This window comes from Pimephales promelas, chromosome 6 (genome assembly GCF_988280905.1).
Source record: "Pimephales promelas chromosome 6, fPimPro1.hap1.1, whole genome shotgun sequence".
NCBI classification, from domain to species: domain Eukaryota; kingdom Metazoa; phylum Chordata; class Actinopteri; order Cypriniformes; family Leuciscidae; genus Pimephales; species Pimephales promelas.
Window position 1 is genome coordinate 18,007,653 of NC_142774.1, and position 17,592 is coordinate 18,025,244.

At 38.4% G+C, this 17,592-nt stretch overlaps 1 protein-coding gene across 2 annotated transcripts in view; it reads right to left on the bottom strand.

The window, feature by feature from the left end:
• Positions 1 to 17,025, bottom strand: part of anos1a (anosmin 1a) — a 49,154-nt gene extending 32,129 nt beyond the window's left edge. The window contains exons 1-2 of one of the 2 annotated variants that reach the window (XM_039657428.2): positions 16,735 to 17,025; positions 12,104 to 12,151 (exon numbers count right to left, since the gene is read on the bottom strand). In XM_039657428.2, the coding sequence (XP_039513362.2) occupies positions 12,104 to 12,151; positions 16,735 to 16,914 (228 nt within the window). In that variant the 5' untranslated portion in view covers positions 16,915 to 17,025. The remainder of the gene's footprint in view (positions 1 to 12,103; positions 12,152 to 16,734) is intronic. The other variant, XM_039657427.2, reaches the window with a different exon arrangement.
• Between the last annotated feature and the right edge of the window lie 567 nt (positions 17,026 to 17,592).

Below are 17,592 nucleotides of genomic sequence, written 5' to 3' on the forward strand. Positions count from 1 at the left end.
GTGTGCAAACACTTCAGACTCAAATATCGAGGGCAAGTTTTAACGCGGTTGTGAGGTATCTGAAAAAAAATAGTTACACTAATAGCAAATAACACAGATTAAAATCATTCATTGCGCCTATATATATATATATATATATATATATATATATATATTTGTTTTTAATCATCAACGAACACCGCTAACCACTCTGTGAGTTGCACAGTTTTGAAAACAAACATTAAGGGTTGTTTTAGGGAGATGTTTGTGCATGCCAGTAGACAGCCACTCTGAAGCGGTCAAAGGTGATTCTAAAAGAGTCATAAAATTGAGACAGGACCCATCATCAACATTTCTCTGTCCACCACTCTAGTTCATCCAAAACAGATATCAATAGACTCAAAGTCCTAAATACCAGAATTCTCCTTTAAGGCCAGAGGGGGAAGGCAAACCATGCACATGGAAGGCCAGAGAGATAGCCTGAATGATCCAATTGCTGATCGTTTGCTTAGAGGCCAGGGATCGGCCTCCTGGGCAACCCAATACATACTAACAATTGCTCTGACTTTCTCCATTGAGAAGACTTCTGAACTTAAAACTCTAGAGCTCTGACAGGGCAGTGTAAATGAAGTCTCTCCTCTTCCGCCGACACATATGGTGCAGGAAAGCCTGAAGAACCGTAGAGTGTGCCATATTAGATGTGGATGGCGTAAGACTAGCAGAGAAGAGACCTTAGAGGAACTCCAGCACTGAAGCCACCGGGCAGTTAACTATGTCAAACCCAGGCGTTCTAAACGAAACTGTGAATCAGTCCATTTTAGCTCTGAGGTGAACCTCCCAAGGAGGCCCTGCCAGGAGTGATATGATGTCCGAGAACCACACTTGGGCTGGCCAGAATAGGGCTACTATGAGTAGACTGACCCGTTCCAACTAGGGGTGGCACGGTTCACAAAACCCACGGTTCGGTTTGTATCACGGTTTTAGGGTCACGGTTTTCGGTTCTGTACGGTTCTTGTTATTTTTTCTTTTAATCTTTAACACTCCAGAAATGTACTTCAGTATGTGATATATAGCTTAATTATCCACACTTTAGGATACAGTATTAAAAAAATATATATTATATTCATGCAATCATGCACAAACTGAATTTGACTCTTTGACTTTAAGCACATTTTTGGACTATCTCAGAGGAAAGCTAGGTGAGATTTAGATACAGCAAGAGAGAAGAAATTGACATGCTTTTTGTTTATTTGGCAAAAAAAAGGAGAATGTGTATCACTATCTCTACAAGAACTTGTGCATTTTTATCACATAAATCTTATTTACACAAAGAAATTAACTTTCATGTATCAACTGCTAACTTTTGTAGCTCTTACCAAAATTCTATCTTTTAAAAGAATAAGAGAGGAACTCTTAAAACACTGTCTTTTAAATGTCAATATACATGAAACCTCATTGCCTATAGATAATTTAGCTATAGCAATAGCAAAGGCCATAAACATAAAGTGAAATTTAAGTTCAACCTCAACACAAAAACCGTACTATCAACAATGCTTCTAGTCCCAAAATGTGAGGGTACTTTTTTCCACTTAAAATTAAAATGCAGGGTTTGGAAACGTATGACTGAAGCTCTTATCTATACATAAAGTGCCACTGTAGTTAAATTAAAATATCATAACATGAAATCCAAAATGTTCCCACACACTGGACTTATACCATAGACTTATACGACGCTGGTGCATCCTCCAACTCCCTCATCTCTCCCACTTGCCATTTCTCCGCGTGCCGTGACCTGCAGCGCTCCATTATACTCCACTTTTACTGGCTTGTTTATTAACTTGAACCGGCGCTGCACAGAGCGATCGGTAATGACATCAAATACCGCGAAAGTGATGAATGCATACGGAGCCGACTCGCGCTAGACTGATGTTATTCACCGATCGCTCTGTGCAGCGCCGGTCCACGTCGAACAAGCTAATGTCGCGCGAAAAGAAAACACACGTCACATACGCGGGCACGAGGTTACATTGCGCATGCGTCGAACCGTGAGACGCACACACGCTCCGAACCGAGACAAGCGAACCGGACGGTTCGGGTGTTTTTTCATGTACCGTGCCACCCCTAGTTCCAACGGACACTCTCCAGAACTCGAGGGAACAGCCCTGCACCACCTGCACCATGGCAGCCCTGGATGAGAGAGGGAGAAACACAGTGGACAGAGCATCGTCTACTGAGATACAAACAAATCCACTTCCACTGGTCCGAATCTCTCGCAAATCAACTCCATCGTCTCACAGGCTTTTGCGTCGGGGATCAGGAGCATATAAGCTGCCCGATGAGGACTGAGAGAATGTCAAAGTGTCAAGTCCCTCTGCTAACTCCATCTGTGATCCCCATGACCTGAGATGCCACATCGTGAATCTAACTCTGTTGTGTGCCGCCGTCCCTTTGTATCTTCCGTACATGCCACGTCATGATGCAGAACCATTAAGATTGGACTAGTTTCACACATGCTTCAGACGCTTCCATGCAGCACAAGTTCCCTCAAAAGTGAGCTCGAAATTATCGTTATTGTGAATACTTGTTAAGTGAAAATCTGATATAATGACAGCCCTAATTTTGAATAGTTTGTTTCTGCTGATCTGAATAGCTATGGTGGTTTGTAATCTAAGTATTCTAGTTTTCAATTTGTTCAGACAAAGATGATTTAGCAGTTTTTTGTTGTTTTTGATCACACATAGGTGTTTGAGTCTGTCATTACCTTCTCTGCAACGTGGAAAAGTCAGTGGAGAGATCCCTGAATGTATTCTGATCACTGACATTTGCATTCAGCACTTATGTAAATCACATGCCAACAATCTTTCATTACATTGTCTACACCTGACTCTCTCCCTGGCTCTTTCCCTTCATTTACTTGCTCTCTCATCTTCTATTCTCTTTTCCTTAAAATTGACACTTCAATTCCTTGCATGAGTGAGCGTGGCTGCCTCTGGGGAATTCGCATTTCCAATTTCATGCCACGATGAGACACAGCGGTCACTATGGTGCTGCGGCTAAACATTGCTCTGCAGGAAAATCCTGGGAAGAGATGTGAACATAACACATTATGCTGATCTAGGAGCTGTCTTTACTCCAATGGTCCCATTTTCAGAACAGCATGAATGGACCTTTACCACCACCTTGGGAAAAACGTACACTTCCTTACGAAGGAAAGATTCTGCAGACGTCAGTTAGAACGTTTCGCATTAAAATGCTTGTTAATCCAGGGATTTAGTATCAGGAGGAAACGATAAGGTCGAGGCACATTTCCGTTAGTGTGTGTGTGTGTGTGAATTGTTAATATGTGTGTGTTTGTGTGTTGGGGAAACTGAGGTTATCCTGGGGCACTGTTTCTGAGTAAGAATGAGAGTGGGAAACACATTTATCTGGGAGGGCAGTAAAAATGCACACCTTTTAAAGACGGCGCGGGCTTGGGGTGGTGCAGTCGTTGGAAACTATGAATAATGGGAGAGGCACAGGGGCAGTTAGAGGCAGCAGAGGAGGCAGTTTTATGGAGCTTAGAATGGCCAGGGCCCTGCTGAGATCGCCTGGAGCTTGTGTGTTCTAACACACGAAACACTGTCTCAGAGTCGCATGTGTAGCTGAGAGAATTATGCTTTGCCTGCTTCTATTTCCCATGCATGTAAATATCAACTGTCACATTTAATAAAACAAGCATTGTATAATTGAAGATTAATTAACATACAATTCAGTTTTTTTGTACAGTACTAAATTTTACTGTTCATCATTTGCAATAGGTGTAGTATACAGTATAAAGAAATTTGTATTAAATGACTGGTGAATAAACTGCATTTTTGTGTCTAGATATTAATTTATCTTTTTATTTTCATTTTTTCATTGATGTATAAATACTTATAAATCATATCAATTTAGCTGTATACTTGACAGATCACAAAATTAGTAAATTGAATTGAGCTAAAATAATGACACCATTCTCTCCTGTTAAGATGCTTTATTGAAATGAAAGTTTTAATTGGAAGATTACCAAATGTTTCCTTACTGAAGAATATTGCAATCTGAATTATATAAAGCACTGTGTAAATACATGTGACTATTTATTTATTTATTTACTTACATGTTTACTTATTAGTTTGTTTATTTATTCTATATATATTTATTTATAAAATGTAATTAAATAGTATAGCATATTGTTTTATTATTACTTCTTAGAAACATTTTAATAAAACTGCTTCACTGCTTAATATTAAAAGATCTTGGTCTGCTAAATCAAGGTCATGTTGAGCGACCAACATGTGGTACAACCAGGAAAACCATTTGTAGGAAAAAAAAACAAAAAAAAAAAAAAACAGAAAATGATATGTGTTCCAAGTCCAGTAATTCCCTTAAAAAATAAAATAAAAAATAAAACAACAACATAATGATATGTTTTAATTAATAATTCTATACAAATGTATACCTATTTGTAAAAAAAAAAAAAAAAAAAAAAATTACATTTTTTACATTTTACTTGAAGGTTACAGTACACAATGTTAATTTTTTGAGTCATTAAATTAAAACTTTTGATGAAAATGGTATAAAATTTTTCAAAATGCTTCCTTTTAATTATTGTAGACTCTCTGGCATTCATTAAAATGCCCTTAAAATAGGAGAGTCCTACCTTGATTATGCAGCATTATATGTGATAGATTTGATATATGATGCAGTCTTGATAAACACCCTCCTCGCTCAATACTCTGCAGATAATGGATTTTTTTGTGCAATGCTGAAGTCAATTCAGGGAAATTACCTCCTACCCACATATTTTATAACTGATCTTATATGACAAGTATATATATATATATATATATATATATATATATGCCTCTTTATACATTTTTATTCAGTCTCACCCTTAAACCTCAACCATTGTAAACAATAGCTGGTTTTGAGGAACGCCACATTCACAACCTTAGTCTCATTTTATCATTGTCTCAAATAAAGCACGCAATGCCCCTTTGTGTAACAGCCCTTTTTGATGCATTGCATGTTGGTGGAAAAAAGCACAGCATAGATCTAAGCTATAAATCACTGAAAAGTATTTCATTTAATCGCTTTCACTTTTCTAAAGCCATCATTTGGCTTGTTCCAAACCCACTACGCTTTTGTCCGTGAAGCACCTGTAATCTCCATGTAAGCACTCGCTCCCAGTGTCTTTATTATACCCCAGTGCCAGTTAGTTTTCCGCCCCATTTCAGTCTCAAATCAAGCATTCCCTTCCACCATACAAAATAAAGGTTATTTAAGAGCTGCGGACATGGGGATTAAGCTGAGAAGAAGCATTGGGTGAGTTCCAGTTCAGCTAAGATACACCGCCCTTGAACAAATAACACAAACTGGGAAACAGTTATTCAAATATTTTACTTTTTAACATTACGTAAAAATTAAGACCAGTTTCTTTTCAATATAAATGGTCAAATATGAGACCGCTCCCTCCATACACTCTTATAAATAAAGGTTCTTTAGTAGCATTGATGGTTCCATGCATAGAGAACCTTTAAAGGGGTGGTAAAATGCCATTTTCACAAGATGTAAAATAAATCTTTGATGTCCCCAGAGTGTGTGTGTGAAGTTTTAGCACAAAATACCCCACAGATATTTTATAAAGCATGTTAAAGTTGTCACTTTTTGAGGATTTACAATACAAAAACACACCATTTTGTGACTGGCTCTTTAAATGCAAAAGAGCTGCTGCAAAGGGTGGGGTTTCAAGAGCTTGTGTGTGTTAGCAGCTGCGATTTTCTCACGCAGATATACTAACATGACAGAAACTCCCTTTAAAGGGGTTGATTGAGATTTCACTTTTTTCATTTTAAATAGTGTGTAATGTTGCTGTTGGTGCATGAACAGTATCTGCAAAGTTGCAGCGCTGAAAGTTTAGTGTAAGCAGAGATATCATCTTTTAAAAATCAGGAAGCATATTGCCTACAAAAACGACTCGACTGGGACTACAGCTGGGTTTTAGACGTCACTAACCCACACATTTGCATCAACCCCTCCCTCCGGAATATGCAGAAAAGGGCATGTGCAGATTTCTGCGGCACGACAAGTGTGTTGTGTTCACCCAGCTGTCAGGTCTTCTGTGTTCAGGCTTCCCACGGACGCTGTACTTCGTCAACAATGGATACAATTTATGTTTGATTATTTTCCTGAAAATGACGATCGTAATTTAGCTCTCTGTGCTGCGCATTTTACGGAAGACAGCTTCCACAATCTCCACGAATTCAACACTGGATTCAACAAGAAACTGTTACTAAAACATGAAGCAGTTCCATCTTTAAAAGCAGAGGCAGCAGTTGTTCGGCCACAACCTGTAATTAGTCTAAGACTTAACCAATTTAAATGTATTTGCATGTATAATTCCAGACGTAGCCTTGTGTTTTATTTTTTTCAAATGCCAGCGCTGGCTTTATATCCACTAGGCTACTAGTTATGCTATTTTGTGTCCACGACAAACGCGTACAAACATTATGGACCTGAATTTTGTATAATTACTACTGTTTTAAACGTATTTTTCATGTGTATATGCTTTATGTTGTTTTCGATTTGATCAAGAACGTAAACTAATGCCACGCTGTTTTTGTTTTTTAACATTTGTAGCCAGTCAGTTGCTATTGTTGCCAGTCAGACACTATTGTGTAAAACAAACGTGTATAAAGTAAAAAAATGTAGCAAATTATCACTCAGAAGCGCTTAGTAAGAGCTGTGTGTGGTGACGTTCTGCTTGACTCTCTTCATCGCCGCTTTCTCGGTCTGATTCTGCCTCTAACTGATACTGCAGTTCGACACCATTATTTACATCTGGACCGGAGCTCATGACATGCACGTTTCACTCGTAATGGTAATGGGCGTTAACCTTCTGGACAACGTGAGCGACAGTTTAGCCACAACACACCGGCCCAAACTAACCAATCTGAGCCCACTGCCTGTTTCTGAGGGAGTGGTTTCATATGCTGTCATGTAATGTATAAATCGCTCGTATATGAACTGTTGTGAGATGCACACAGAGTGACTTTCTATTATGTGAAAAGATGGATGCTAAAGTTTGAGCTGACTTACAACTGTACTCTTATACAACCACTCTTCCTCTTCTTAACATGGACTGCGTGTTCCCGGGGCAGGGTTTATGCACATTATAGGGTTGGTGATGTCACTAACCCAGGAGGAATGTTGTGTAGTCCCTACCAGCCATTTGTTGTAGTCCCTTTCTTTAAAAACAAATATGTTCCTTTGCTTTGAACTTTAAACATTGTAACTTTGATAATGTTGTTTATGCTCAAACAGCAACATTTCACACTAACTAAAGTTAGAAAAGTGAAATTACTTGACCACCACTTTAACATTCTTAGAACCTTTCTATAGCACAGAAAGTTATGTATAGTGAAAAGGGTTCTTCGGATTATTAAAATGTCCTTTACTCTAAGAAAAAAATGGTAACTGATCACTAAAAGGTTATTTGGGAAATTCAAAAATAGATACTTTATGGCATCGCTGCGAGAAGAAATTCCTTTTGGAATCTTTATTTTTAAGAAAGTGAGTCTGGATAATGCATGCTTTGGGTGTTAAATGCTGGGCAGAATGCAAGAATCCCACCCATGTCTGGACCCAACATTTGGACAAATTGTAGTTGTTTTAAGGAGTTTCCAAGCCTTGTTTAATCTACCACTGAGACACTCACTTTGCCAGCCTCAGCAAATTATGTAGAGCAACTGTAATTGAAATCTTGCCCATGTCATGAAAATTGCTGGCACTCTCGGTTTTACAATTGCATTGGTGCCACAGCACTAATACTTGAACCAGCAATTAAACTGGAGGCTAAGAGAACTGTCAAGGCACACTAATTATTTCGCTGCCATTTGAATATCAAATGCCTAAAGGCCATGTGCTGCAGTAGCATAATAATATTCAAGAGCAGATCTTTGATTTGAGGGCCGCATGTGTTCTTCAACATTTTTGTAGTCGTCGTTCAAAAACTGAGCAATTGGTGTATAACATAGTTATATCATGCTAATCACAGTACTTCAGTGAAGAGCTTTCCAAGTGCTGTCTGAGTATAGCTATTACGAATCGAAAATTGCTGATGAGCGGAGGCCACTGGGTTAACAGTCAATTCGAGGCAAACAGCCTAAACAAGAAGCATCAAGTTAACAGCCTTTGGAAGCTAACTAAGCTTCAGAGCAGGAACATCTAAAGCCTGGGACACACCAAACCGACTTCAAAGAACTAGCGAAGCTGAAAACCAACGGTGTTGTCGCCTCATGTCGGCTGCGTCTGGACCAAAAATCTGTGCTTGAACACACAGCACAGACTACAGCCGACTGCAAACTAGCATGTGTGTTCTGCGCCTGCTGTGTAAGGAATTATCAGTAGGTATCAATAGTCTAGTTTCAAACCGAAACAAGTACATATGAGATATAATAACGCAACGCTTGCTTAACATTTTGAATACCAGTTATGGTGATAACTTTCTTTTTTTAAGTGGCTCATGTTGTTATGAAAATATTTGCATTTTGGAATGCTCAGGTAAGATAACATAACATTAGATCAGCCATCCATCTGTACCGTCTTACTTACGTCGGACTTACTTGCTCTCTTTCATCGCTTATGCTTTAATTCTCGTGCTCCTTCGCTAAACTGAACATTGAAGTTCCCACTCTCATTATCGGCCCCGGCGCCGATTCAACATGCTGAATCGGGTAAGCCGTCGCCGACGTGAGCCTGACGAGAGCCTGCATGTGGGACACACCACAAAAACTAGCCCAAAGGACGCTTGCAGTTATTGTGTCCTGGCCTTAAAGGGTCACTTCACCCATTTGCATTAAGCTTTGTATCTTTAAAAACCCAGTCATATTTTTGAATGGTCATGGTTTATTCCCTTATTTTGCCCTGAGATGGGAGAAATAAGGATTTAAGTGTTTTATTTCCTGCTTATCGTGACGTAAAAATCGTCATTTTGCGTCACGATAAGCAGGAAGTCACATTTCATTGAAATGTCAACAGACTACAATGATTAGCTCATTATTATTCAAGGGTGTGGCACCCATTCACCCACAGGCCTATTACAGATCAGTGGGTGGGACTTCACTTGCAGAAACTGAAATCAATATCCGCCATCTTGTTTGGAAGCTAAGCTAACAAGCCCTGTGGAGATATGAAGTTGTGATAATGGAAGAAACTAAACAGGATATGGAAGAAGAGGATTTTGAAAGTCTGCTGCTCGAATCCGATGTTCGTGGCTCTCTTTACGAGCTGCAGTATAGTTTAGAGCAGCTGAGGCTGATGGAGGAGCAGGAGACGCCTGGCTGTCGGTCGAGACGCCCGGACTGGGTCGAGCTCGGCGGCCTGCTGGTGCCTGTACTCTCGCTGCGTGTCACGGCCTACGGACACAGAGTCCGTCTGCTGCAGAGACTTTCAACGATGGCAATTTCTCCTGGAGGAAATCTCTGAATCAGACGAGCACACGGACGTTTGTGTTGTGATAGTTTCGCCTTCAGAACATCCAGGTATCATACAGTAATTCACCATACAGAAATAAATACAAACGAGGAGTAATTCACTAACGTTAATGTGTTTACAAATGTAACATGAACGGGGTTTGATGTTGTGGGAAGAAAGAGGCATGAACCGGCGAACATTTAAACATTTTAATAGTAAAATGAACAAATACAAAACGAAAGTAAGCCAGCGTTACACACAACAGAAACAAAACATAAAATCAGGCCTGTTTCTCTCTCGATCTGCCGTCGTCGCTCCCCATTTTATGCATTCGCTTCTTCTATTCGTGAGAGACGCACCGACGCGCGCCTCACAGCTGTCTTTCATTATCATTCACGCCACCGGCAGCGCGCCGTCCTCTTACAGCCCTCGCCCTCGATCGTCCTGCTCGCCACAGCCAACTAACTAGACATTTTGTTTGAAATGAATTTCAAACTCTCACTCTGGTAACAGCTAATGTTAGCGTTGTAGACGGAAGAGTGTGTTTGCGTCTCTGTTTGCGCTGTTCCGGTGGGTGGGTTAGTGGGTGTGGCTTGCGGAGCTGTGCAATGTTGGGGAATTCTGGGAACTGTAGTTTTTTAACACAAAGGCGCCCCTTGGTTATTTTCTGTCTTTTCTCAGTCAAGAGGGCACCAAATTAAAAAATGATTTTACATTTCGACTACATATATGATCCACTTTCAATAAAGATTAATCCTGCAATGGGTGAAATGCTCCTTTAAGATGTTATAAATTCCAAGAGTGCCTTTTTTAATTACATGTCTAGTAAACACTCTATTAGGAGTATAAATGGATGTTTGTGTGCACAAGCCGATGAATGCAAATTCTAGTTCTGGAATGTATGGTAAACAAGGTCAGGAAAACAAAAGCTGCAGTCTGCTTTGTGTACGTTCTGTTTGCAGTTATGATATGATACACCTCTTTAATTAGATGTGTACAATTTGTAGGGAGATTGAATACTTGGTTATGTTTAGAGGCCTGGTCACCTTGACGTGGCATGAGAGACAAAATGAGTGAACGCAGTGTAAAATTCCAGCGTAAACCCCAGATGTTCTGCAAGGAAGTCCATCTTATCCTCAGAGATCCCGAACAGAGACTGATAAACAAGTTTAGCTTTATCAAAGCTATGATTCCCATAGGCCACATTTCAACGAGAGATTACGATTATTTAAGCAAGGAAACGTTTAATTGAGGGACTTTTCACTTTGCTTAAGACTTATGTAGATGTGTCTGCATTGTAAGGATAGGTCAGGATTAATATTTTTAACTGCGATACTTTAAAGGGGATGGAATAAATTAAGTTTTTTTTGTTTAGTTTTCTTGTTTTTTTAATTTTGGAAAATATTTTTGACACTGTGTTGTGCTTGTAATTGAAATACTGGACATCCCTAATTTTATATATATTTGTTCAAATATTTTTGAGTTATCCTACTGAAAAGCTGCGAACTCAGAAAACCCACAAACTAACTGATAATGACAATATGTCATTTTGCACATTCCTTCTACATGATGACAAGACTGCATGCATTATTTAGTTAGAGCATTACTAAATACATTATTACTGACAGAGCACACTGTCTTGAAGCTTTTGGACTTCTAACTAAATGTGCATGGATCCTGTATAATGAGAAGAAAGAATTTAAAAGGCATTGTCTTCATTTGAAGCAAATGGAAGAAACTCTCTGGAGAATGCAGTAAAAATCCATGAACCAGTTGGCCAAATTTTCATGGATTGTAGAAGAGAGGTCAAAACCGTGGCTGTTCCAGTGAACTCCCCCCAAGGGTGATATGAAAACACGTGCTGCACCATTTCCAACCATATGCACACATACATCAATGCATTAAAGATCTCAAATCCTTAAAGCTGACCCTCAAGCCATGAAAAGTCTGCTTAGGCGCTTAACTGTAACGTGCACAATCATGAACTGTTTTGAAATATTTCAAAATGTCCAGATGTGCATTCAAGAACATTTCCTGCAGACTTTCATTGTGCGGGATGCAATGGATGGTTGATATGTAAAGGAATGCAAGCATAGAGCATTGAAAGGAAAGCAGCCCTCTTTAACAATACATCAAAGGGAGCTTTACATAATACCACAGTGAAATGTGTGGAAAATCTGCATTGGCAACATGTCAGCTCAATTCCCCCTGTGCTACTGGCATATTATTGTTATTTAATGACTAGGCTGCTAGAGCATGTTAATGTCCTCATTAAGAAAAGTGGGTTGAGTTCTTTACTGAAATTAGCATTTTGCCTTGAAGTGAAAAAAGAAACACTGTATAATTTAATGTGAATCAAAACACATAGCGTTTCTACTTCATTTGTATCAGTCTCATTACAGATCTGACCTCTAGCTTTGCTAGTGAATCATAATCTCATTTTCTGTTTGACAACCAGCTAGCATGGATATAATAGAACAAGGCGATAGCTGACAAATACAGTAGCTTTTACGATGATGTATGATGTCATTACGGGAGGTGCACAGGCATACCAATGCTTTACAGTGATAGATCTATGTTGGCTTTTATGTCAAACTGCTGTGAAATGCTGTGTAATTTTGACAGAAATTACCTTTGCACACTGTTTATGGCTCTGACACCATCCAAGGGATCCATTACTCTGCGGACAGAAGAGAAAGTTGGAAACGCGAGTCAGAATGCTGTAATCACCAGTCACATCAGACAGGCTCATTTGAATCGTGTTATTTTAATGTGCCCCTGCTGAGCAGAGAGGCTTTAAAAAGGAAATTTCCTATTATGAACGCATTATTCTTTTTTAAAAACACTGCCCTGACTACGGTAATGTAAAATTGCTCATAAACCAGAACAGTCAGTCTACATCCCCTCCCTTATTAAAAAGACTAGCCAGGGCACCTGAGCACAGAAACATCAGAAATCACTCATCAACATTTGCATAGCAGATCTTGGAATGTTCCGTAGCGTGTCAGGAATCGTCACAGCGTTTTGCTTATCTGAATAACAACTAGTTGTTTTAAGCTTATGCAGCATGTTTGATTGGCAGACGCCCCTGGCCAGTCTTCGGAATAATGGTTATTGAATAGCACAAAAACAAACAAAGGACAAAACCTTTTTGGTGGACTGTATATTTTATTGAACATGGTGGGGACACTAAAGTAACCACAATTTTATAGCCACTATGGGGAATAGAGCAACAAATCTATTTTGGCCTGTGGTGGGATCAATGGATCAAGCTAGTTCACATGCATGTTATAGATGTGCTCTCATCAGAGCTACACAAACCTTTTGTCATTACTAAAGGTACTGTATATGAGACATATTTTACCTGTTATTGGTAAACAATGTATACGAGCATTCTTGTATTAATTTGTATTCATGTTGGTCTTTTTTTTTAATAAACATTTATAACATTTTCAAGATATTTTACATTTAATGAATCTAAAATGTCATGTAATGTAACCAAAAACTTTTTTTTACACATTTATTACCCTCTTTTGTTCTTAAGTATTTTTAAACGATTATTATGAACCACTTCATAAATATAATTACATTTTTGGGGGAAGTTGCACCACGTGACATTGTAAACCTTGTCTTTTCATTAAAAAAAACAATGTAATTCTGAATTGTCTTTGACATAATTTTCTAAGTTTATTTTGCCCCTGTGCTTCTTCATATTGATTGGATCACAATAATTTTTGGTCGCTCCACATGACTTTGATTTGGCAGACACATTTTATATAATGTCCTTTTAATTCGGATGGTTCACTTTTGATGATATCAGGGCTGCGTTTCCCAAAAGCATCGTAAGCCTAAGTTGATCGTAAAAACGATCGTACGAATGATCTTAATATTATGTTCTGTTTCCCAAAAGCATCGCAACTTAAGTAGCACTTGAAAATCTTCGTAGAACTACGAGTGCTCTGGAGTAATCGGGCATCCCCAAGCGCATCGTAAGAAGACAGAGTTACGAGGTCACCTGCAGGACAACCGGCCGATTACACTTTTATATAGATTCAATTACACTGCAATGTAAGTATAATATATAGGTTTTGATTGTACTTTATTGTACACTTTGTTGTACTCGTGTTGGATAAATTAAATAATTAAAAAGGAAGAAAAAATATAAATAGCCTACACATCTAAATTAAACGAATGAAATAAGTAATCTGGGAAATATGCTTTAAAGACCGGGCAAAATAGGGATGAATTCAAAAAAATCTGTCAATGACTTGCGGACATGCGCGAAAACCAGCCATGTATTGGACATTTCTTGTGGACCTCAATGTGACAATGTCCTTCCAGATATTTTGTTTTAACTTATTTGTATGGTGTCCTTTAAATCTGTTAAAAAATAAAATCTTTGTTTCCCTCTATCTCCTCTAGAAGGACATTAATTTTAACTTTTTGAAAGGTAGTCTATCTTCTCTTGTTTTGTTTTTTTAGTTTTTGTTTTTCAGCCATTTTGTCAGCCTGTATTGGTGTTTTATATCCATTTAGACGTGTCTTGATTTGTAATGCACAACAAATGACGATTATTAGGTTAAACGTTCAGAATACGACTCCATATGAGGTTATATTTCAGCACTTCGCGAATGGATAGCGACGCTTAAGTAGCACGTAGTGCACATGTTAAGTGCATTTTTGGGAAACGCATGTGGAATTGCTGCGAGTGTTCGTAACCTTGCACGTAGAGAGCGCTCTTAAGAGCTAAGATACATCGTTATTGGGAAATCCGGCCCAGGTCAGTTGTATAACCCTGAAATGTTTTGACATTATGTCCCCCTAAAAAATAATAATGATAATAATAAAAAAAAATTCAAGTGTATTCCTTTTTATTGTTTTATTGATTATTTTAAAATTAGCATTTCATCATAAACAAATTCCTAAATGTATTAAATAATTTTATACCACCCTTTTTATATAATGAAGTAATAAAACTATAAACTACTATTGGTTCCTGAGAAAAATTTAAGACATAGTGAAGCAAAGACTGATAATCAAATAAAACAATGGCAGTCAAACAGGATATTGAGACAGCTGAAAGATTTGTGTATTTCCACATAACTGTCTGCATAACGCTGACAGATCAGACGTTCTCTGAACCACATCAAATGCTCTCTAATTTCCCATAATCATTAATCATCAGTGATAGCTCCTCATAGTTCGATGTTATGCCTTGCCACAGCATAACTTGACATTCAGCTCAGCCCGTCTAAATTAACCCATGACCCCGGTTCTCCATTTGATACTAGAGGAAGGGGGATAATTGCCAAAATGGCTTCCCCCCTCGGGAGACAGCGTAAGTGGGCTTCAGGGATGTGGACACGAAGACAATGATCAGCAGATATGAAAAGCATTCATTCTGGTTTATTCCCTGCTCGGACATCAGAATGACAGCAGCTGTTCAGGAACACAAGCTGCTGTTTGAGTCAGACAGCTCTGGAACGCTTTGAACCCATTGTGGAATCGGTGCTGAGACAATGAAGAGCTTCTAGGCCAGTGTCTAATCTGATAGCATCTCCAGATGGACAGCTTGCTGCAGAATAAAGCATTTGATAAAAGAGACTGATGTGCATAGCTTCCCTCTGCACTGATGTCTAGATTAGATAACAACAAGGCAGTCACTGTGATGAGCAGACAGGGCATTTGAAAATAGAAGATGATTTAATTTGATTTTTTTAAAAGATCTGGATGATTTGTATTGGGGGCCTTTTTGAATTGGCATTGGGCTTTTAATTGCATACAGTGCAGTACATGTTTGCTCATGTTGATGCATTATTTAGCCTATGTCAAAAACATATTTAAGTTGTTATTACCGTACTGTAGAATAGAATAGCTTAATCTCGAAACAACAAGAAAAAAATCACTTTTTTCATGCTGCTGATTCTGAATAATGTTTGACACTCACAAATCATATTTTTTTAATTTTATACATTGAACAAAATTCCTGCAGTGTTACATAATTCCCCTATCATTCATACTAAAGGTTTGCAAAACAATTGTAAATGAAATTGGCTGTCTAGCTGTCTCTTTCTGGGTCAGATGCTGGTGCAAACTCATGATAAAGATCAGGAAGGACATGAGGATGAATATAATCACGGTAACAAGGGAGTTTGTTGACAGCAGACAAAAAGTGCAGACACACGCACAAAGATACCCCCCCCACATGCCATTGCGCAGATACAAACACACATAAACATATAAGGCATGCGCACACACATACACAGAGGAAGTCTAAAACACAATCCTCGTCTACATCCCCAACCCCCCACCCCCATGGTCTGTCATAACCAACATAAACAGAGAAGCAAGTAACTTAAAACGTCTAATGAAAACCCCAACCGCAGTGTTGAGACTGAGGCTGGCAGAGATTTGTACAGTTGTGTCTCCAGTTTTCCAATTCTATGCATTTGTTTGTTTATAGACAGAACTCCTCTGGGTGAATGGTTAGGAATTTGAAATGGATGAGCTGATGAGTGAGTTTGCTTGTGTTCACGGAGTATGGTATAGTACTAAAAATAACTGTCATTTAACTTAAAAAAAGTATCTTTTGTTCATCTGATCAGGTGTGGAGTGATAGTACATTAAACACAAACATGTTTTATCAAATAGAGCCACTGAATGATCTATTTAGAGTTTTCTGATCTATTTGGAGTTTTAAATATTAAAATGAATAATGTATTATTGTTATTTGATGTTTTTTGATTTGATTATATTTTTACAGAACAAATGGCACCCAACAACACAGATTGATCGGAAAAAGTGACTTATTTCGTATATTACTTGTATAATTTCTGTACGTTTACAGTAATTTATTCTCTACTCTCCCTGGCTATTTTGATGAATATGAGACTATTTAGATCCCAAATCTACTTTTCATGCATATAATGGCAATGGTTATTATGTTTTCATTCAATTTATTCCTGCTAGTTATTGATTCAAAAGCAGAAGAAAAACAATAGGTTAATATCACTAATACAAGTAACATTATGAATAACAAGCAATACAATAAAGCTAAACAATCTCTATCCGTTGCAAAAAAAAAAAAAAGAGATGTAGCTTTATAATATAAGTTTAGTTAAGTTTAGTAGCCTAATAATGAAGTCGCCTATTGTTTTATAAAGGTAGGGTAAAAGGTACTGACTTTACAAGGGATTCACTTAGGCTATTCTGTACATTTGAGTACAACACACAAATTTATTTGTCAACTCTTTTCTTACTTACCTGAAAATGTCTTGGAGAGAGAGCGATGCGCGTGGTGTGAAGGCTCAGGCACCTGGCGGCGCACCTCGTACGGAAAATACTGCCAAGAGCTGAAGACGAGTCCTGCCTCCTCATTACAACAAACCCGCTGTTTAGTAACAGTATAATCCCAATGCACAAACCGACGAGCGCGTCGCGCATCTTGACGAACAGAAAGTGCCCTGTTGAACCGAGGAGCTTGAAAGTAAAAGTGGATGTGCGGGTGCTGGATGCAAATAATGAAAGTTCAATGACCGCGTGTGGGCGGAGCTTCCACAGAGACGCGCACTGCTATTGGACAGAGTTTGCACCCGTGAGACGCGCGGGATCAGGTGCATCGAGCGCACGCAGCAGCTGTTCAGTGAAGATACACAGCTTTCATGCTCTCTGTGGATTGCTCACTTCATGGCCGAACACAACACAACTGTTTGGTTGTGACGTTGTTTCAGGGTAGCAATAGTGAAATTAGTATGATTCATTTTAACAAATAAAACATTACATCAAACAGTTACCACCCTGTTTGTTGGTTATATGTTATCATGTTGATTTGTTGAATTATCTCAAACTAATAAGCATTAATAAGTTAGAGACATGTATTGCTGCCATCTTTTGGTGACACATTACAAGTATACCACAAAATAGCAAATTGAACTCATTTCTTTATACAGAAATATAATGGTCCACATTATCAATCTATTAATTGATCCTACTATGTACTAACATTTAAATTATTGATTTGATACAATGCACTTACTGGGTAGGCCAACATATGTTTTTACATTGTACTTATTGTAAAAGGACAACAGAAAAAATAAGTTCATGTGATTACATCTTTAATTC